This window comes from Fusarium flagelliforme, assembly GCF_020744385.1.
Source record: "Fusarium flagelliforme strain FIESC 12 MPI-CAGE-AA-0113 chromosome Unknown B0J16scaffold_1, whole genome shotgun sequence".
Lineage (NCBI taxonomy): Eukaryota > Fungi > Ascomycota > Sordariomycetes > Hypocreales > Nectriaceae > Fusarium > Fusarium flagelliforme.
Genome location: NW_025763503.1, coordinates 7994230 through 8013410, shown reverse-complemented (window position 1 = coordinate 8013410; position 19181 = coordinate 7994230). Strand labels below are relative to the sequence as shown.

At 53.7% G+C, this 19181-nt stretch overlaps 8 protein-coding genes across 8 annotated transcripts in view; 4 read left to right on the top strand and 4 right to left on the bottom strand.

Moving 5' to 3' along the window:
* The window catches only part of B0J16DRAFT_392759 (uncharacterized protein), a gene marked incomplete at its 5' end in the record, with an annotated part of 40338 nt that extends 37600 nt beyond the window's left edge, over positions 1–2738 (bottom strand). The window contains one exon of the mRNA XM_046132024.1: positions 75–2738. Within this exon, the coding sequence (XP_045990560.1) occupies positions 75–2738 (2664 nt within the window). The remainder of the gene's footprint in view (positions 1–74) is intronic.
* Positions 2739–3141: 403 nt separating this feature from the next.
* On the top strand, positions 3142–4323 carry B0J16DRAFT_47492 (Alpha/Beta hydrolase protein). The gene has a single exon (XM_046133909.1). It carries the CDS (start codon positions 3544–3546, stop codon positions 4306–4308), a length of 765 nt encoding a protein of 254 aa, XP_045990559.1. The 5' UTR covers positions 3142–3543; the 3' UTR covers positions 4309–4323.
* B0J16DRAFT_331360 (pyrroline-5-carboxylate reductase) lies at positions 4324–5289 on the bottom strand. The gene has a single exon (XM_046126575.1). The coding sequence runs from the start codon at positions 5205–5207 to the stop codon at positions 4338–4340; it is 870 nt and encodes a 289-aa protein (XP_045990558.1). The 5' UTR covers positions 5208–5289; the 3' UTR covers positions 4324–4337.
* A 668-nt stretch (positions 5290–5957) lies between these two features.
* B0J16DRAFT_331358 (putative ABC multidrug transporter) lies at positions 5958–11218 on the top strand. Its single transcript, XM_046126574.1, has 8 exons — positions 5958–6322; positions 6394–6922; positions 6993–7219; positions 7304–9128; positions 9211–9406; positions 9472–10287; positions 10390–10767; positions 10842–11218. The coding sequence occupies exons 1-8, from the start codon at positions 6110–6112 to the stop codon at positions 11065–11067; spliced, it is 4410 nt and encodes a 1469-aa protein (XP_045990557.1). The 5' UTR covers positions 5958–6109; the 3' UTR covers positions 11068–11218.
* A 419-nt stretch (positions 11219–11637) lies between these two features.
* On the bottom strand, positions 11638–13679 carry B0J16DRAFT_331354 (acyl-CoA synthetase). Its single transcript, XM_046126573.1, has one exon. The coding sequence runs from the start codon at positions 13542–13544 to the stop codon at positions 11823–11825; it is 1722 nt and encodes a 573-aa protein (XP_045990556.1). The 5' UTR covers positions 13545–13679; the 3' UTR covers positions 11638–11822.
* Positions 13680–15296, top strand: B0J16DRAFT_331353 (uncharacterized protein). The gene is made up of 2 exons (XM_046126572.1): positions 13680–14304; positions 14367–15296. The coding sequence occupies exons 1-2, from the start codon at positions 14143–14145 to the stop codon at positions 15258–15260; spliced, it is 1056 nt and encodes a 351-aa protein (XP_045990555.1). The 5' UTR covers positions 13680–14142; the 3' UTR covers positions 15261–15296.
* On the bottom strand, positions 15297–16408 carry B0J16DRAFT_331352 (uncharacterized protein). Its single transcript, XM_046126571.1, has one exon. It carries the CDS (start codon positions 16251–16253, stop codon positions 15357–15359), a length of 897 nt encoding a protein of 298 aa, XP_045990554.1. The 5' UTR covers positions 16254–16408; the 3' UTR covers positions 15297–15356.
* Positions 16409–16946: 538 nt separating this feature from the next.
* Positions 16947–18254, top strand: B0J16DRAFT_331351 (putative 2OG-Fe(II) oxygenase family oxidoreductase). The gene has a single exon (XM_046126570.1). The coding sequence runs from the start codon at positions 17120–17122 to the stop codon at positions 18128–18130; it is 1011 nt and encodes a 336-aa protein (XP_045990553.1). The 5' UTR covers positions 16947–17119; the 3' UTR covers positions 18131–18254.
* Positions 18255–19181: the final 927 nt, after the last annotated feature.

Genomic DNA, 19181 nt, shown 5'->3' with positions numbered 1-19181 from the left:
CTATTCGGAAGCTATGTCAGCATATTGAACTGACTATGAATCAACAGGTTTGAGGGCTGGTGTGCTCGGCATACCTCGGTCGGATTGTAGCCCTGCTGTAGTCGAACTCGAAGTTCCGAGATGAGACTCGTATCGAGGTCCGGCTTCCGCTGATACGATACAATGGTATTACAAAGGGCTTGTCCTGCCGACTGCTTGCTGCCCTCCGTCTCACTCAAGGGAAAGTACTCATGCTCGAGAGCTTTGAGTCGACCCTGCTGTAATTCCTTGACGATGTCTCCGAGGGTGACATTGTCACCGTCCAGACGCTGACGACATATTAGGGTATTGAGTAATGGTCCGACTGCTTCTTTGATGTTATCAAGCACGCCTTGACGACCGGCGGTGGACACGAAGAAGCACACATCCTGCGACCCCGTGAAGTACTTGAGCACCAGCGCCCATGCCGCCTGGCAAATTGTGGCAAGCGTCACTTTGTAGCGTTCGCAGAAGGCTTGGACATGTGTGGCATCCAGGGGAATATTGGTGCGCTCTTGCTGCAAACGCCTTTCGGTTCGATCGCCGTCGGCCGGAGGGAAGTAGCATGGTTCGATATCGGCGAGATACTGCTCCCAGTACGATCGTGCTACACTGTGGTCGATGCTGTGAAGATACACAATGTAATCTCCAAAGTGAGGTGCAGGCTGAAACGGAAGGCTGCCTTGGTATGCCAGGCACAAGTCTCTAGCAAGGGCCGGCAGGGATTCACCGTCAATGATTGCGTGGCTGACGTCGAGCGTGCAAGTGATGGCGCCCGAGTCCGTGGTCGAGATGGTGAAGCGGTACGGCACTTGGAACGAGTGTATGAGCTCACTCAGGGTTCCGAAGGGCGTTTGCGTTTTATCGCTCTGTGAATGGATGACGTTATCTCGCAGCGAGGAAAACACCACCTGATCAAAGTGGCCGCTGCGTGTCGTGCTATTCATCAGCACGGTCCGCAGGGCTGAGTGACGATCCACGACCTGGTTCCAAGCGGCGTGGATCCTCGCGGCGTCAACATGATGCCCGGTGGTAAGAGCTGTCGACAGCATTTCGAACGAGTACGAGCACGTGTACAATCCTGGGTTTCGGATCTGGCTGAACATCATAGCCTCTTGCATAGGTGAGCAAGGATAGACGTCAACGACTGCATCACGCATCGACACAGGTAGGCTTGCCACTGTCTGCAACAGCAGATCACGTCGGTCGGTACTGGTGGGTAAGGCCCGCGTGAGATTCGCTCTCGGGTCATCGTGTGCTTCGCTCGATAGTACAGAGCGAAGCATAGTCACAGCGCGAGCGAGCCATCTTTGCAGGTCCTCACGCTTGGCGGTCCGGATGTCGTAGCTCAGGCGGAGTCGTAGTGACCCTTGTATGAAGCTCGCGTGTATGCTAATCGGTGTCGTTGGGTGTGAACTCGTGTTCTTCTTATTGTTGGAATCGTCGACCAAAGTCTCGTGGAAAGTGGTGCTGGCATAGGATGCTTGAGTCGGTCCATCGTAATGGAAATGCACAGCACTGCCGAGACTGTCTGTCACTTCCAATTCCGTGTTCGAAGTAGAGTTTCGAGAGGCTGCCACTCGAGTAGCGACCTCAGTCAACGGCTCGTCAATGTCTTCTACACCAATTCGCAGGCAGCGCAGCCGAGTGAAGTTTCCTAGTGTCCTCACGAACCGGAAGTCACCCTTGCGCTGATCTTCGCTGGGGAGGTTGTGGGAGATTGCCAGGACGTTCTTATCGGCGAAAACCGCCTTGAACGAGGCGATCAGCGCCCCGAGGAGGATATCGACGGCATCGACATGGTGAGTTGCTCGGCAGAAGCTGTCGTTCAACAGACCCGCCGTGTTAGACTCAAGTGTCTCGTCAACATGCCCAAATTCCACGGCAGGTTCACAGTTTTGCCAAGCCGTGTTATCTGCGGCCTCCTGCTCATCGCTCCATACTTGGAACGATGCCGCAGGTTGGAGGGTCAGCGCTTTCCTCTCAAGAATCTGTTCAAGGTCGGCGATGAGAATAGCCCAGGACGCTGCATCGATAATGAGCGATGGAGCCACCAAGTACAATACTCGACGACCATCAGGCGTGGTCTCGAAGAACGTCGCTCCGAAGACCGGCCCGTTCGCGTAGTCGATCGAGTCATGCAGGGAAGTAATAATCGATTCGTACTCGGCAGTTCCAGGCGCTCGCTCGACACGGAACATGTAGCTCTCTGGATTGTAAGGGCTGATTGTTTGAAGCCATTGCTGGGATTCTGATCGGACAAAGCGTGCGCGAAGCATGGCGTGCCGCGAGACACATGCGCCCAATGCTGCTTCAATCGCCTCATGCGGGACATCAGTGACTAGCTCCAATCGTCGTCCTTGGTGGTACTTGTTCTGAGTCGCTTGCTCTTTGCCTCCTTTGGTCTCGATCTCATTCTCGATAGTCCTCATGAGCAGAGCCTGGGCGGGCGACAGCGCAAAAGGCACATTCTCATCGATAATATTGGCAGTAGTAGCGCCTACGACCACGTCGAGTAGCTGAGACAGCGAGTCGGCTTCAAGAATCTGCTGGATTGAAACATCGCAGCCATGGTCTCGGAAAGCCGATAGAAGCTCAATGGCGGCCATGGAGTCTCCTCCCAGTCGCAGAAAGGACTTCTCCAAGTCGATCTTTTTGGTGGCCACGTTCAAGATCCGGGCGCATATGACGCGCAGGTTCTCTGCGCCCAAAGCCGTCATCGTAACCGGTGGTATTATGCAAACTCGTGAGGTATTCGGTGTGTTCAAGGTGGTATATGTCGTGGTTGGTCGGTCGATTCTTCGATCTGGTTTCAATGATGCTATTCAGAAACGGTTAAATCGCATAGCAATAATTGAACGAACTGTACTTTTGCTGGTATACAGCAAAGGTGCTACAAAACGCGATAGTAGTGAAAGAACCGCGATGGCATCGTGCAGCTGCATGAACTCTTGCACGTGCTGCAGGGTCCAACCGCTGAGACGATGCTTAGACGACACCATCACCATAAGTCCCGAAAGGGAAGTGAGCTCCCGACAAGGGTAGTAGTCTGATCCCTGCGGAGATATTGCTGACTGCAGCTTTTCCTTCAGGATTGCATCCATTCGATCCTTCGTGCATTTTCTGGACAGGGGCAGTGGGGTGGATGGAACTGTGTGAATGTATGTCGTCAGCGTTGACAAGGGTGGTAGTCTGGACCCTGCGGAGATATTGCTGACTGCAGCTTTTCCTTCAGGATTGTATCCATTCACTTATCCTTCAGGATTGTATCCATTCGCTTAATCTTCATGCATTTTTTTTTGGACAGGGGCAGTGAGGTTGTCACCATTCCCCGTATCCTTCGCGGCCGTCCTTCGCGCATTCCTTGACAGGGGCGTGGCTTCGCAAGTGGTTGCCGGATCTCCTAGCTACGAAACTCAGTATCCTGGCATCGCGTCATTGCACCATCGAAAGACGGCATTTTCACACCTTTAACTATTTCCCATCTGAGGTTCGTGAACGTTCGCGTTCATAACGAAATCAGAGATGGCGCAGCCCAACCCTATGCTGATCCAGCCGGCACCGCCAGGCTTCAAACGGCCACCTCTGGTATTGATTCACGACGGAGGAGGTTCAGTCTTCAACTACTTCCTCCTCAAATCGCTCGGACGTGCCGTGTACGGCATCTACAACCCTCGGACAAGCGACGGAGAGCAATGGCCGGGCGGCATCACCGAAATGGCTCGCGAGTACTGCCAGATGATACTCCGAGCCGTAGGTGAGGGCGAAATCCTCATCGGAGGATGGTCTTTAGGTGGCATGGTTGCGCTTGAGGCAGCGCACATCTTAGCCCTCATGCCGCGCTGTCCCATCAAAGTCAGAGGAGTCGTCATGATCGACACCGACTTCCCACACGGTCCATCAACCAGCGAAAAGAAGTCAGCCGAGTCGCGTGTGGCAAACTCCAAGGCCGCAATAGGGCAGCACGTCAAACCGGAGATACGACAAGCTGTTGAGCGCTCAATGGCGCAAGCGGCCAAGTTGATCGACGAATGGCAACCACCCATATGGACAGCACCGATTGTACCACCACGAACTGTGCTCATTCGCGGGCGAGAGAAGATGGACGAAAATGACGTCTATCGGGAAAAACGGGCATTGGGCTGGGAGAACTATGAATCGGACATCATCGCGGCGGTACTGGACGTGGACGGCACGCACTACAGCATGTGGGAGAAGCAACACATCTCTACCGTGGATCTGCAACTACACCGAGCATGTACTTTGTTAGAGCATTCTCCAATGTACTAAATTACAGATAATGACATCGTATTTCTCATTTAAAGCTTCTTGATCCGCGCAGCAGCCTGCATAACCGCCTCGGAAAACGCATATCTAGCTGCGGCCTTCTCAAGCGCCAGGATACCTCCGATAGTAGCCCCTTTGGGACTGGCAACACTCTCCCTCAGTATGCCAAGGTGTTGACCCTCCTCGGCCATCAGCTTCCCCAGCCCAGTGAGCACCTGCGCCATCATGGCCGCAGCCTCGGACCTCCTCAAGCCCTCGGAGACAGCTCCGTCGAGGATGCCGTCAATGGCGATGGCTAGGAAGGCCGGTGTCGAGCCTACGACGACCGTCGCTGTGTCGAATAGATCGGCTGACACCATGCGAACCTTGCCTACCATTCCCAAGACTTGTGTCGCTCGTTGCGCTAAAGCGGGCGGCATATTGACCGGAAAATCCTCCAGCACGGTCATCGACTCGCCCACCGTCGCCGACAGGCTGGGCATCGCCCGCACGATCCAGCACCGGTCTTTCTCTTGTGCTAGAGCAGTTGAGATCGGGTAAATGTACTCACTGAGCTGTGCGCACGTCTTGCCCGCCAGCACACTGATGACGAGCTTGCCCTTTACCGCCTCACTAACACCTTTCTCGGAGAGTAACGTCTGCACCTGTCCAGGCTTACACGCCAGCAATATAACGCTGGCTCGCAACATGGCCTCAGCGTTGTCTCCGTGAGTGATGTTCAATCTCTTTTCACGAATGGCTTGCGTGAACCGCGCGTCGTTGGACAGGCGCTCGGCTGATCCGTTGCTGCTCACGCAGGCGACAAAGGCATCGAAGTTGATGACTTCCGTATCTGCTGCATCGATATTGGTGTTGGTTCTCTGCGTGCGCTTGAGCATACAGGCAAGCATGGAGCTCCCCATAGCACCTATATGCAGAAATCCGGACCGTCAGTCTCTGTTCATCTGACTGTCACATGAATGATCAATAGGCACTCACCTGCTCCAATTACCGCCAGGCTCGTTTGGTCTTGGCCATGATAGTCGCCCATCATTGCAATTCGGAGTTTCGTCAGAAGTGGCTCAGCTTCGACACGTTGGGGTTTCCCACGTCGATTCCTAGCAGATGTAATAATCGGTAGAGCGATCTTGATGACTGTATGCAACTCTCAGATGTGAGGTGAATAGGGTAGCGCTGCGTTTGCGACCGTTAAATCGTAGATGATCTGAATTCTTCCTCAATTGAGATAATATACATTTATCCTCCTCTCTTTTTAGGGAATAGTTTAAGCTATACTTATTTAGGATTTATATAATTAAATAATATTATAGAAATAACTAATACAGTGCATTTCCAGGAAATAGGGTGTACTCCAGGGTAGCTAGGCTTTAACACATGGCACCTGCTGTTAGCATCAAGTTTGCCAACCATCTGCAGCAACAAGCGGCACATGCACGGAACTTTTCAATGCAACAAGCGGGCGGGACCGAACCCGGGCTGACTGCATTGAAGAGGCCCCGCATAGTTCTGGACTATTGTGCTGACCGGGATCTATTCTTCAAGCCATGGATGCTTTCCTTCGCGCGTCCCACAGCGCTTGTTCCCACGTGGACCCCTGGTTCCTGACACTTTGGAGGGCGTGTATGTAGAGGTCTTGGCTGACTCCTTTCTCCGCAGTACGTACTCCTATTCAGAATCTCGCAATTCGATTCCCGTGCGGCACTTTGTGAATACTGTCTCCGAAGCGATTATTATTCGTTCGAGAAGAACTGGCCAACGACAACATTCACGCCTTCATCATTCGTGAGAACACAAGCTTGTTGACATGGACGAAGCATGTCGAACGACCACGATACGTTCGTTTGGTCCTTTGGCCGCAGGTTGTAAGGGTGTCTTCGACTTCACCCTTCTTTTCGAAGAGACGATTCTGGGCCTTCTGCCCATGCTGCTGTCGCTGCTGCTAGGTTCGTTCCGACTGCTGGCGCTGCGGAGAAGGGAAAAGCTGCTTCCCCGAAACTTGCACTTCTACCTCAAAACGGTATGTATTGACCGTGTCAACTTTAATTGATCCCTTTGACTGCTCCTGGGTGCTAAGGGTCCGTTTTCTAGGCATCATGGGCCCTCCATGTGGCATTGGATCTTACTTTGACGTTGGTCATCGCCCTCTCGCCGTCTGTGCGGGCGACATCTGCTTCCACGGCAGTATCTGCCGTTGGTATCGTCTGTTCTCTGGCGTTTCTTTGGCTGGCAGCCACCGAACACGTGCGATCGCCGCATCCATCAGCCATCTTGACACTATATCTCCTCGCCTCCATCCCTCTGGACATCCCTCGAGCACGCACACTATGGTTTCTCGACGATTCGGTCGTCCCTGCCATTTTCACCACGCGCCTGGTTCTAAAGGCTTGGCTCTTTGCCCTGGAGGTGAAGGAGAAGCGGGATTCATTGATCAAGGCGAGACACGACTTCACATCTGAGGAGACTGCTGGGATCATCAACCGCGCGTTTCTCTGGTGGCTGAATAGGCTGTTCTTGATAGGGTTCAGGAAGCCGCTGGTTCTTGGTGATCTCTTTCCTGTAGATCGAGAGCTCAGATTCCAGCCCAAAGACTTGATGTCGCAGATGCAGGAGGATCCAGGTACGATAAGTGCTTCGAACATTGGTCTCATGGTGTATGCTTACTATCAACCTCTCTTTTACACTCATAGCCATCATACAAAGCCAAAAACAGCTTGTCAAGTTCATATTAAAGGGGCGCGTATCATTGCTATTGATTGGTCTTGTGGCGCGATGCCTGCTGCTGGGGCTCAACCTGGCCCAACCTTTGTTGGTCAGTGCCGTAACTTCATACCTCTCCAGTTCTGAGCGGCCAGTTGGCCAAGGGCAGGGCGCAGGACTCAGCATCGCCTATGCGCTTGTGTATGTGGGCATCGCTGTAAGTAAATCTGGACACACAGGGTTGCAAAACGCTTTATAGAAGCTCTGACGGCTGACTGTGGCTCCGTATTGTCTAACGTAGGTTGTTGGAGTCATATACCAATCGAATGCTGCCCGTCTCATGACAGCTCTGAGAGGCTCTCTGACGGCACTGCTCTACCGCCGAACAATATGCAAGACGGCATCTTCATCGACCGACAAAGGTGTGGCGACACTCATCAGCGCGGACATGGAAAAGGTTGTGCACGGTTTCGCAGTCGCACATGAGCTTTGGGCAAACCCCACAGAGATGGCTGTGTTCACGTGGCTACTCGTAAAGCAGCTACACGTCTCTTCCGTTGCTGGAATTCTTGTCATGCTTCTCTGCATTATGGCGACACTCGCGCTCACGGCCACAGCCAGTGGGCGACAAGCAGTCTGGTTCGAGTCGATCAATGATCGCGTCACGACGACTATCAACGCCATTACATCGATCAAAGGCGTCAAGCTGACTGGCAACACGGGACCGGTGCGCGAGCGTGTGTCTCATCTACGAGATCGCGAAATCGCACAGTCGCAGTCGTTTCGTAAGCTACTCATCGGCGTGTTTACATTCACTTACACATCATCCATCATGGCCCCGGTCTTTGCCTTTGGCACCTACAGCATTCTGTCTCTGGTCCAAGACACTGTGCCGCTCACGGCTACAGTGGCGTTCACCTCATTGACGGCATTTTCTCTTCTCAGTTCCGCAATCTCTTCCTGCATCAATTGCGTGCTCGCAGTGGTGACAGCCCGGGGAAGTTTAGAGCGCATGCAAGCACATATGAGTACAGAACCGAGAAGCGACGAGTATAAGGGAAATGGAGCCGGCAACAAGAAACTTCGCGGTAGTTTTCCTCATCCGGGCGGCAGCGACGTTGACATTGAGATCACGCAGATGGAGCTAGACAGCGAAGAGAACCCATATGCTAATATGGGTGAGAAGCCCAGCAATGCCGCAATCATGACGTCCGACGTGACGGCCACCTGGAACGCTGACCTGACGCCAATTATATCTGACATCAATCTTTCCCTGCCGAATTCAAAGCTGACGATGATCATCGGACCCGTCGGCTGTGGCAAGACGACATTGCTCAACGCCATACTCGGCGAGGTGCCGCACGCTACCGGCACCATCACGTTGAACCGAGATGAGCTCGGCTACTGCAGCCAAACACCATGGCTCACCAACGCAACCGCCAGGGAGAACATCATCGGCATGTGCGCCTTCGATGCGACATGGTACGCCACAGTCGTCCGCGCCTGTGGGCTGGACCAGGACTTCCAGCAGCTGGCCCGAGCGGACGAGGCCATGGTTGGCAGCAACGGTACGACATTAAGTGGCGGCCAGAAGGCTCGCATCGGTCTCGCGAGGCTCGTGTACTCGCGAAAGCGGATCGCCGTTCTTGACGATGTATGCAGCGGGCTGGACGCGACGACCGAGCAGCAGATTTGGGGCAGTCTGTTCGGACCAACGGGTCTCCTGTCGCAACAGGAGACTACAGTGGTCATGGCAACTAACTCGATGAACAACTTATCCAGTGCCGACCACATTGTCGTTCTTAGTACCAAGGGCATTGTTGCGTGGCAAGGCACCTACGACGACTTCAGGGCAAGTGACGGCGTTCAATCGCAAGTTCAAGATGTGGCTACGACGAACTCCAACGAGGATAGGGATGGTGAGATTGCTGGGATCGATCTACCTGCAGACGGCGCGGTGCAGCCACCAAATCCCACTACCATCACGAAAGCTATCCAATCCGTCGAGCTATACAAACCCAGCGACAAGGCCGTCTATGTGTATTATGCCAAAGTGATTGGTTGGCCACGCTGGGCCGTCTTCGCCGTTATGTGTGTAGTATTCGTGTTAGGAGTCGCTTTTCCGAGTAAGTTATCATGGTTATAGTCATAGTCGGGCCATGTGAGTTGAACGTTGGCTAACGAAGGATGACTTCCTCCCTTCATCAGGTGTGTGGATTCAGTGGTGGACGAGTGAGACCATCAAACGAGGAAACGAGCGTCTTGCGTTCTACCTTGCGATATATGCGTCCATGGGGCTGGTGGCCGTGCTGGCTTTTCTCTGTGCCAGCTCGTACTTCATGATGAAGATCGTACCCAGGTCGGCTCGGAAGTTCCACTCCACATTGTTGGAGACGGTCCTCAAGTAAGTACAGGCAACACAGGGCAGTAAGTAAGCGAGCCATGCTGATAATTAACCGCAATTGACAGCGCACCCATGGCGTTTTTCGACGTGGTCGACATAGGTGAGACCTGTAACAGGTTCAGTCAAGATCTACAGCTTATTGACACGGAGCTACCACTGGCACTGATCAGTACCACCATATCCCTCATCTCGTGCATCGTCCAGTTCGTCGTCATCATCATCGGGTCGCATTACACAGGCATCATCATGCCATTCATCTTTGTCGCCATCCTGCTCGTGCAGCGCTTCTACCTGCGCACCTCCCGGCGACTCCGGATCCTGGACATCGAGTCGCGCGGACCGGTCCTCTCCCATTTCCTCGACTTCATCAGCGGCGGGCCCACGATCCGGGCTTTCGGGTGGGCGGAGCAGTACATCTCGCGGGCCAACCAGGCCCTGGACGAATGTCAGAAGCCCTTTTACGGCCTTGCATTTGCGCAGCAATGGCTGAACCTCGTGTTGGATCTGCTCAATGCCGGCATGGCCATCATCGTGGTCTCCATCGCCGTCAACACAAACATGTATAGCAGCGGCCTTACAGGCCTGGCGCTGCTTGGCATCGTGGGCTTCGGGCAGAATGTGAAGAGCTTCATATCGACGTGGACCGCGCTGGAGTTGGCCATGGGTGCCGTCGCCAGGATTCAACACCTCGAGACCACGGCAGCCTCGGAGCATTTGCCGGCTGAGAAGGAAACTCCACCGCCAAATTGGCCGAGTGCAGGCCACATTGTCTTCGAAGCCGTGGAAGCCTCGTATAGGTCTGATTTGCCACCGGTGTTGAAGGGCATATCATTTCAGGTCTTCCCAGGACAGCGCCTGGGTATTTGTGGTAGAACAGGAAGGTTCGTCGCCTAAAACCCCTACATGAGATCGGAGGGGGTTACTTGCGAGAGAGCATATCATGATCAATGAGGAGATGAATGACTGACACGGGCTCTTTATAGCGGAAAAAGCTCAATCGTGTCAGCGCTCCTTCACCTGATTAACATGAGCGCAGGAACGATATGGATAGACGGCGTCGACATCAGCACAATCCCTCGCAACGAACTACGACGGCGGCTCATCACTCTACCGCAGGAGCCATTCCTCGCGCACGGCACGGTGCGGTCGAACCTGGATCCCAGCGGCGCGCATACTGACGAGGAGCTCGTCACGACACTGACCAAGTTCCGGCTTTGGAACGCCTCCAGGTTGCCCGATGGACTGAGCACGGAATTGACGGATGCGTCTTTCTCTCATGGACAGCGACAGCTGTTCTGTCTCGCGCAAGCCACGCTTCGCACAGACAGCAGGATTCTCATCATGGACGAGTCGACCAGCTAGTGAGTATTCCCCTACGATTAATTGTACAAGCATTTGTACGCATGACAGGCTGACAAACCACTTTGCTTCTTAGTGTGGATCAGGAGACGGATGAACTGATGCAGCATCTGCTGCGCGAGGCTCTCCCGCACTGCACTACCATTTCTATCGCCCATAAGATCCAGACGATACTCGACCACGACTTGGTCGCCGTGATCGATAATGGTAGTGTGGTTGAGCTGGATAGCCCTGCGGCGCTGCTGAGTCGTGAGGACTCTATCTTTTCTGAGCTTTGTAGACTGTCGACTGCACCAAGATAGGGTGCTTGTTACCTAGGTATACGTTTGTTAGCGTAAGAAAATAGCGATCGTATGGCATCCTCTCCCCTTTGCCAGTTATATATTCTGAGCATGTAGTAATGCCTCTTCTATGTGTGTGGTTTGACTTATAAGCTTTTGGTATTAAGGGTTCACAGCAATCAAGGTAAATAAGGTTTGTACGATTGTTATTGACTTAAGCATTCGGATACAGCTAAGACTGCCTTTTGCCTAGTGGCTTAGATAAGCTGATATTATTGTTACAGGTTAACAGATTCCACATGTACGGGTAGAATCATAAAGAAAGGTGTGGCAAATTAAAAAACAGTAACTTTATAACTAGCTACATAGCTTTATGTATAATTACATAACGTAGAAAAAGCTAAGGATCTTCGAATGTCTTTTCTTTTCCCTGTATAATAATAGGTTAAAGCGTAAGGTTGTTTTTAGTATTAATATCGAGGTAGTCTAGGGTAGGCAGGATCAATCTGCCCACCCAGTAGCTAAGCTTCGAAACGACCTAACGCCCGCTATAGACCTCGCTTAAGGTTATAAGGTATACCATCAAGATTACCTTAGTCTACTTAATGTACAGCACATAGCGTGTTCTACGGTGCGTGTCAATAACACGGCCACCTTTAACAGTAAGTCCTCCGTCTGCATTGCGGGAAAGTATAATAAAATTTAACTTCAAGTTCTATTCCCAATCCTACTTGAACAAAACGCACACACTGTAACGCGATAGCTTTATTCTAGACTCATCGAGTGCCATACTGCTCACGCAACACCTTTTTCAGCACCTTGCCGGCCGGACTGACCGGAATACTCTCCACAAACACGATGCCACCTTTCAGCCAATGCGATGTACTCATTCTCTCCTCAATGACCTGGGCAATGCTGTCTTTGAGTGCTTCCTCCCCGTCCTCACCTGCTTCTTCCAGGCCTTTGAGAGCATCCTGCTGCAAGACGATGATGGCGCGCGGCACCTCGCCCGACGCGTCATCGGCGACCCGGATAACGGCAGCTTGTGCTACGGCCGGATGCGAAAGTAACTCGGCCTCGATCGCAGCGGGTGAGACTTGCAAGCCGTAGACTTTAATCAAGTCCTTCATCCTGTCCACAATGCACAGATGAGCGTCGCCGGTCGCAGGACTCTGTCGGAACACCGCCATGTCTCCTGTGCGCAGCCATCCATCGGCGGTAAAGGTAGCTTGGTTGGCTGCGTCGTCGTCGACGTAGCCCTCGACCACGCTCGGTGACCGGATGCACAGCTCCCCGACGGTGTCAAAGTCCGTGACCTCCTGGCCGTCGGCAGCCTCGAGACGGGCCTCTATGCCCGGCAGCAAGGTCCCCGAGGACCCGACCCCGAGCAGGAGGTCGCTGGACTTGGAGCACGCTATCACCACGGCGGACTCGGTCACGCCGTATCCTTGCAATAGCGCCCAACGGGGACACAGCGCCCGCATTTGGTCCGCGATGCGGCCATCAAGGAGCGCGGCACCCAGAACGACGTTCTCAACAGTGCTCAGATCAAACATTTTCAGCAGGAAAGGGTTCTTGACCAGCGCCGCCACGACCGGCGGCACCAGGTACAGCCGGTTGATGCGATGGACCTGCACGCTCTTGAGCATCTGCTGCATGTCGAACTTGGGCAGCAGCACGATCGTGTCGCCGCGGTAGAGCATCACGCAGGCCACGACGAGGGCGAAGGCATGGCTGAGCGGCAAGAGGCCCAGCATCCGGTCGAGCTTCTCGCCCGTGGCCTTGCGGTTCTCGAACGCGCACGACTGCAGAACATTGCTGATGACGTTGTAGTGCGACACCTTGACGAGCTTCTGGAGCCCCGACGTCCCGCTGGAGGCGAAGTAGAATGATGGTGTCTTGGGAGACGCGGACCCGCGCGGTGGCAACTCAGGAGCCTGCCTGCCTATCTCGAGGAGCTGCGATGACGATGTGAAGGACTGGTCTGCTGGCGTGCCTGGGAGGTCGAGGATGTACGTCCGGGCCTTGGGCACCTCGCCGTCGCATGCGGTGAGGCATTCCGCGAGCAGAGGAGCGCAAGTGAAGACCGCGTCGGCGCGCACTTTGAGGAGGTGCTGCTTGAACTCGGCGGCTGTGCTGGTCGGATGGATCAGGAGAGCGGCCGCGCCGAGTCGGTGGAGCGCGAGGGTCACAACGAGAAAATCCATCGCGTTGGCACTGTACAAGGCCACCACTCTCGACTCATGCCTGCCACTCTCTTGGTCTTGTTCCTCTTGCCATCCAAGCTCTTGCGCGAGCGCACGCGCCATCAAGCTGGCATTTTCCTCCAGGTCGTCGGTCGAATAGACCTTGCCAGATAGACCACATACCAATGCCTCGCTCGACCTGCGGACGCGCAGGTGCGCATACTTATCGGAGAATAGGAACTCGTCAAGCGTGAGTCCCCGAGGTGGCTCAAAGGGCAAGGGCGGCGTCGATGGGGAAGCAGTAAATACCATGATGACGACTTCTTTGCCGAGTTCTGAGCCGTTGTGACGTTTGATCAAAAGACTAAGTAGCTTGAACGACCCAGTAAATGAAGTGTACGAAAGTTGAGCCCTGTGGGCAGCAATGTTCCTATGGAGAACCTCAGTCACGGTTATTTGATCATAAATCGCAGAGCCCTGCTGTAAGCACGTCTTTACTATTAATACCCTTACACTATTTAATGCTTAGCTCCCCATTCTCCATTTTCCTTCGCCTGTTTCCTTCGCGGGCCCACCCTGTCCGTGGCGTCTGCTCCCAGTATTGGCATCTTCTTGATACGCACACCCCCGATGCGACGCAAATAATCGTCAAGTCATGCTATTCACAAAGCGGTGGCCGCTGCAATTCGCCGGCTGTATGGATGCCGTTTCCCAGATGGAAGGGGGAGGGATCCCATTAGAATGTCGAAAAGGGCATTAAGGATGATGAGCCCGTCAAGTATTTGAACTTTGTCCAGATGCGCAATGGCATTAGATGGCTCCATTGCCGTGAACTGTTTCGAAAGGTGTAGTATCTCGATTATTCCCTCAACCCAAGAGCTCACTCGTGCTTCTTCTCTCGTGATATATCATGGGCATACCACTCCTCGACTTTCGAGCCTATGCTCAAGGTAATGAGACTGAGAAGGCTCGTTTCTGTCAGGATCTTCGCCAGACGTTGGCAACATATGGATTCGCCAGACTTCGCGGCCACAACATCTCCAGTGCTACCATTAGGGAGCTTTTCTCTCAAGTACGTGCTCTTATGTTCACAGGGTGGATCAACAAGTTCTGATACCTAACGCGGTTTACTAGGCTCAAAGATTCTTCGCCCTGACTACCACAGTCAAGGCCAAAATCGCCCACGGTCCAGTTCCAAACCCTCACCGCGGCTGGACCGCTGTTGGAAAAGAGAAGTTGTCAGAACTTCCCAAACTTAATGCGGCACGCGATGGTGAGAGGGGTGTCTACGATGTGAGGGAGTCACTGGATCTCGGATCAGAGCAGGACACGGTCACTCCGAATCTCTGGCTGCCCGAGGCAGACCTGCCGGGCTTCCGCGAGTTCATGGGCGACTTCTACGAGCAGTGCCATTCGATGCACATCCTGCTCCTCGAGGCCCTTGCGCTGTCCTTTTCCCTTGATCCGCAGTGCCTCGCGCGTCAATGCCAGAAGGACAAGACGGACAACCCGAGCGAGCTACGGCTCAACCACTACCCAGCCACCCGCGCGGCTTCTCTGGCAGCCGGCAACAAGACGATGCGTATCTCACCGCATACTGACTTTGGTCTGATCACGCTGCTGTTCCAGGACAGCGTAGGCGGACTCGAGGTCGAACGACAGGAGCCTGAACATCGCGGCTGCTACATCCCCGTCGAAGCTCCCGCGTCTTCAAACGATGATGCGGATGATGATTTATCGTCATCAACAATGATTCTCAACGTTGGCGACTGCCTGGAGCGCTGGACCAACGGCCTGTTGCCATCGGCCAACCATCGCGTCACTCTGCCGCCGCGCCTTAAAAATCAGCAAGATCCCGATGCCATTGCCCCGGATCGCTACTCGGTCGCCTACTTTGGCAAACCCGACCGACAAGCGTCTGTGTGCTCGTTGCCTGAGTTCTTGCTGGGCGAAGGAGATGTGCCCAAGTTCACAGAGCCGATGACTGCTTGGGAGTACAACCAGTCGAGATTGCTGCACACCTACTAGGTTCGATGGAGTATTTTCAAGCCACTCTAGGGTATTAATTCATATTCTTTGCATACCACGTAATAGTAGCAGACTTTTGGCTACTTATTTCATATACTAGTACCCGTAGTACAGCGAACACTGACATCTGTGGCCCGTGGCTTGACATAGGTACGCCGCCATGGCTGCCACTGCCTCTATCTTCACCTCCCCGTGTCTAAAGTGGTCATCGCCGCTGATGCTACTACTGCTGGAGTCACTAGAGCCGCTATAAGTAACAGCAGGTGTCTCAGACGGGGCGGACGCCGTTGCCCTCAGCCACTCATTGTTAGGATTGGGGTTGGGGTTATTGTTGGCGTTATGAATGGCATTAACGCCGCCGCAGCGGCCTCGGCTGAGATGGACATTCCTTGCTGTTGAGCGCGTAAATGTTTGGTCACAGTAAGGGCATTGGTATCGTCGTGCCGATAGGCCCCGGCTTTGTTCCTTTTGGTGGCGGACCAGGTTGCCGATGGATGAGAAGCGTCGGCCATCGCAGCCATGGTCGAAGCAGCGCAGGTCTTGAGGCCATGCTGACGCTGATGCTTGAGGCGCATTTTGTCGCTGTTGCTGTTCGACAAATTGGTCTGCTGGTGGTGCGAGAGATTCCAAGGCCGACCCCGGCGCCGTGTAATTAGTGAACATGTGTTGGTCGTCCGCCTGGCTGACGGTTGCTGCAGGCATGGCACCGCCGTTGATATGATTTGACCCGAACGCATGGCTCGTGCCGTCACCACCCCACGCCATCTCTGCCGCCGTTGAAGCAGAGCCAACGTTGATATTTGCATTTGCCCATGTCCAGTCTGTCATTGACGTTGCCGTCACTGGAAGCCATACACCACCACCGTTGATAGCGTACATGGGCTGCCCAGACGCTAACGGCATAGCGAAAGGCCCATCAGTGTCAGCGAGAGCTATGGTCGCCGCACCAAGGCACGATCTTACACCAGGCGTTGTTGGTTGCTGGGCAGGCATTAGTACTGTTGGGTTTGCCTATGTACTCTGGACCTAATTTACTTTTGATCTTGATCTGGTAGACATGCCGTGCACTGTGTGTATTTTTCTGGGTGCATAAGTGTGTATGTGTGTTTCAGAGGTAAAGCGAGACGATGGATGCCGCGAAGGAAAAGGGCTCCCTCCAGTCATGCTAATGCTGGCCGCAGTGGGACTTTTATAAAAGCTACTTAGGTACCTATTTCTTAATGCTCGCATATCTACAGGGTGAGGACTAATTGCTGGGTTTACGCAGGTGTAAGTATGCCTAACATTGATTGGTGAAAAAAATATTCTGTACACGTGACGTAACCGTTGGGGTTGTAACACTTAGGCCTTTAACAATACACCTTGTCCAAGGGTTTACAAGGCTGGATTGGACTCCTGGGATCTTGCAAGTAAGTAAAGCATGGTAGTATATCCTTCGTGGCTGACCGCAGCATCGGGGAAGCAAGAAAGATGCTACCTTCTATTCTCAGCACCTCCTACCTTCCCAATTGGACGGCGCGAAGGAACGCGGGTAAACGGGCGTCAAGCAAGGATCTTCCTGGTAGACCCCTGTCCGAAAGTCACCTCGTATGTTTTCTGGGTCTATTCTCAGTGGGATGATGGTGGCAATGCCGGGAAAGGCGTCGCAACAATATGCGCGCTAAGATGCTTATATGGACCAGGGCCAGAGCACACGCGATATGCATTGCAGGATCGTACAGGAAGATCAGAGACAGTGAAGTATTAATGCTAGGAATTTCTGGAGACTGCAGTATGCAAGCTGTCTGGCACTACTTTGTCCTAATTCATCCTAATTCCATCCTCTGACGGCGGGCAACGACTCTGTTCAAGATCGCACAATGTCTCAACCACCGCCTAGCATGAGCCCGGAGGAGCCCACCTCCATCCATGACGCACAGCTGCCACAAATCAAGCTGGCAGGATTGATAAAGGGCGATCTCGAGACACGGCGTGCACTGCTTGCTGCATGCGAGAAGAATGGATTCTTCTATCTCGACATTGTTGGCGGCGACGACCAGTTCCTGCAGACGTGGGACAAGCTGCTCGAGGTCATGGCTGGGTACTTCCACCAGCCGCACGAGGTCAAGATGCTGGACGATCGCCAAAGCGATACACACGGATACGAGCCCATGGCGACATCGGCAGGAGCCGCGCCGGGACTTCCAGATTACTACGAGTCGTTGAAGGTATCGCGGGATGAGCTCTGGCAGAACAGCCCGAAAATGGCCAGTATCGTCAAGACTCAGCGGGCGATCTTCGAGGCCTACATTGCCTCCGCGAATGCTGTGGTCTCGAGAGTTCTGCGCGAGCTATCCGTGGCCCTAGGTGACCAGTATCCTCTCGCAGAGGCCCATCCAGACGACCGGCCATCGCGCAGCACGCTGTCTGTTTTCCGGTATCCAAAGCAGGATGAGGGCGTTGAGTTGAGCGGCCTGGGCCACAACAAGCACACGGATTTGGGCACGCTGACGCTGCTGCTGTGTCGGCAATGGGGCTTGCAGGTGCTCACGGAGGACAATGGCTGGCAGTTCGTCGCGCCCAGGCCGGGTTGCGCCGTCGTCAACGTGGGAGACTCGCTGCGCTTTCTTTCGGGGTTGCGGCTGCGATCTGTCGTGCACCGCGTCGTGCCGCGCAATGATGCCCACCGTCAGGACGAGGACCGGTACAGCGTCGCGTACTTTCTACGCCCGGCCGACGATGTCACGTATTGCGATGTCAACGGGCGCACTGTCTCGGCCTGGGACTGGCATAACGACAAGTTTGACATGTTCCGCCAGCCTCATGATATACAGGAATCTAATGCTGTCGCCACTGGGGGCATGGAGCGTGCGGACACACTTATCTTTTAATCCAGGCAGGGAGGATGTAGACAGGTCATTCCGTTTGATTAGTTTTGGAGTATCGCATGAGAGCATATTAGATATCTATCCACTCCGCTGGCAGCAATTGAGAGCGTCAACTCATTCATTTCATCTCAATTCCGTGGCACTCTTTCGCATTGTCTTACCTACTAATATAGCGAGAATCATAGACTAGACTTTTCATATAGCTGGACTAACACCAGCCCTAACCCTCACCCGGATTGCCTGGTTGAGGTTTTCTACAGCTACATATTCTGGTCACGACTTAATGCATAAGTACCGCTGAGTAAGCAAAGGATAAGATACAGAACAGGAACAACTATTCAAGTGATGTTCGGCGAACGGCGAAGCTTCTGCATCGAGTGTTGAGTCTCTCATGTTGAGCCGCCGGGTCGGATAAATATTGGTCCTCTCCTCAAGATCCAGAAAGACAGTAGTGTAACATTGGTCTCATGTCTAAGCAACCAATCATATTCTCACGAGTGCGCAAGGCCCCGCAATCCTCACAATGCCTCCCCTGCATACCGCAGCGATTTGGGATCCTTTCGGACCCGCATTGTGTCCGCGCGCGGGGACAGAACGGCCGAGCGAGCCAATGTCGCCGTCAGAACAAGATGCTTATGTGAGCTAAGAACGGTAGACCGAAGTCCCTGAATATGCACGGGACTTTGAGAGAACTACTGCAGGGGTGCTGAGACAAGCTTTCGGAGGATTTCTGGTGTGGGTGGGGTGAAGGAAAAGGATCTTTGGTGTGGGTGGAGTGAAGGATCTCTTGAAGGATCTCTGGTGTGGGGTGAAGGAAAAGGATCTCTGTGGGTGGGGTGAAGGATAAGGATCACGACTACGGATAACTTACCGGGCGTCCCGCTTCGACCTTGATCGCATCTTGCCAAGCCGTTTTCCCGGGGGCGTGAGATGAGGGGCACCAGGCGCAGGGTCCGCAAGGGTCCAAGTAATTCACATGTAATCTACTCAGCCTGAAAGATCCAAATCGACCAACCCTATACCGGCTAACGTCTGATGCAGTACCATTCATATA

Bases quoted from the DNA above. Each gene is read 5' to 3' on its own strand.
- B0J16DRAFT_331354 (XM_046126573.1), bottom strand. From the start codon at position 13,544: ATGGTATTTACTGCTTCCCCATCGACGCCGCCCTTGCCCTTTGAGCCA.
- B0J16DRAFT_331360 (XM_046126575.1), bottom strand. From the start codon at position 5,207: ATGGGGAGCTCCATGCTTGCCTGTATGCTCAAGCGCACGCAGAGAACC.
- B0J16DRAFT_47492 (XM_046133909.1), top strand. From the start codon at position 3,544: ATGGCGCAGCCCAACCCTATGCTGATCCAGCCGGCACCGCCAGGCTTC.
- B0J16DRAFT_331358 (XM_046126574.1), top strand. From the start codon at position 6,110: ATGGACGAAGCATGTCGAACGACCACGATACGTTCGTTTGGTCCTTTG. The intron at 6,323-6,393 runs GTATGTATTGAC...TCCGTTTTCTAG, and splicing joins TGCACTTCTACCTCAAAACG to GCATCATGGGCCCTCCATGT. The intron at 10,288-10,389 runs GTTCGTCGCCTA...GGCTCTTTATAG, and splicing joins ATTTGTGGTAGAACAGGAAG to CGGAAAAAGCTCAATCGTGT.
- B0J16DRAFT_331352 (XM_046126571.1), bottom strand. From the start codon at position 16,253: ATGCCTGCCCAGCAACCAACAACGCCTGGTGTAAGATCGTGCCTTGGT.
- B0J16DRAFT_331351 (XM_046126570.1), top strand. From the start codon at position 17,120: ATGTCTCAACCACCGCCTAGCATGAGCCCGGAGGAGCCCACCTCCATC.
- B0J16DRAFT_331353 (XM_046126572.1), top strand. From the start codon at position 14,143: ATGGGCATACCACTCCTCGACTTTCGAGCCTATGCTCAAGGTAATGAG. The intron at 14,305-14,366 runs GTACGTGCTCTT...GCGGTTTACTAG, and splicing joins TTAGGGAGCTTTTCTCTCAA to GCTCAAAGATTCTTCGCCCT.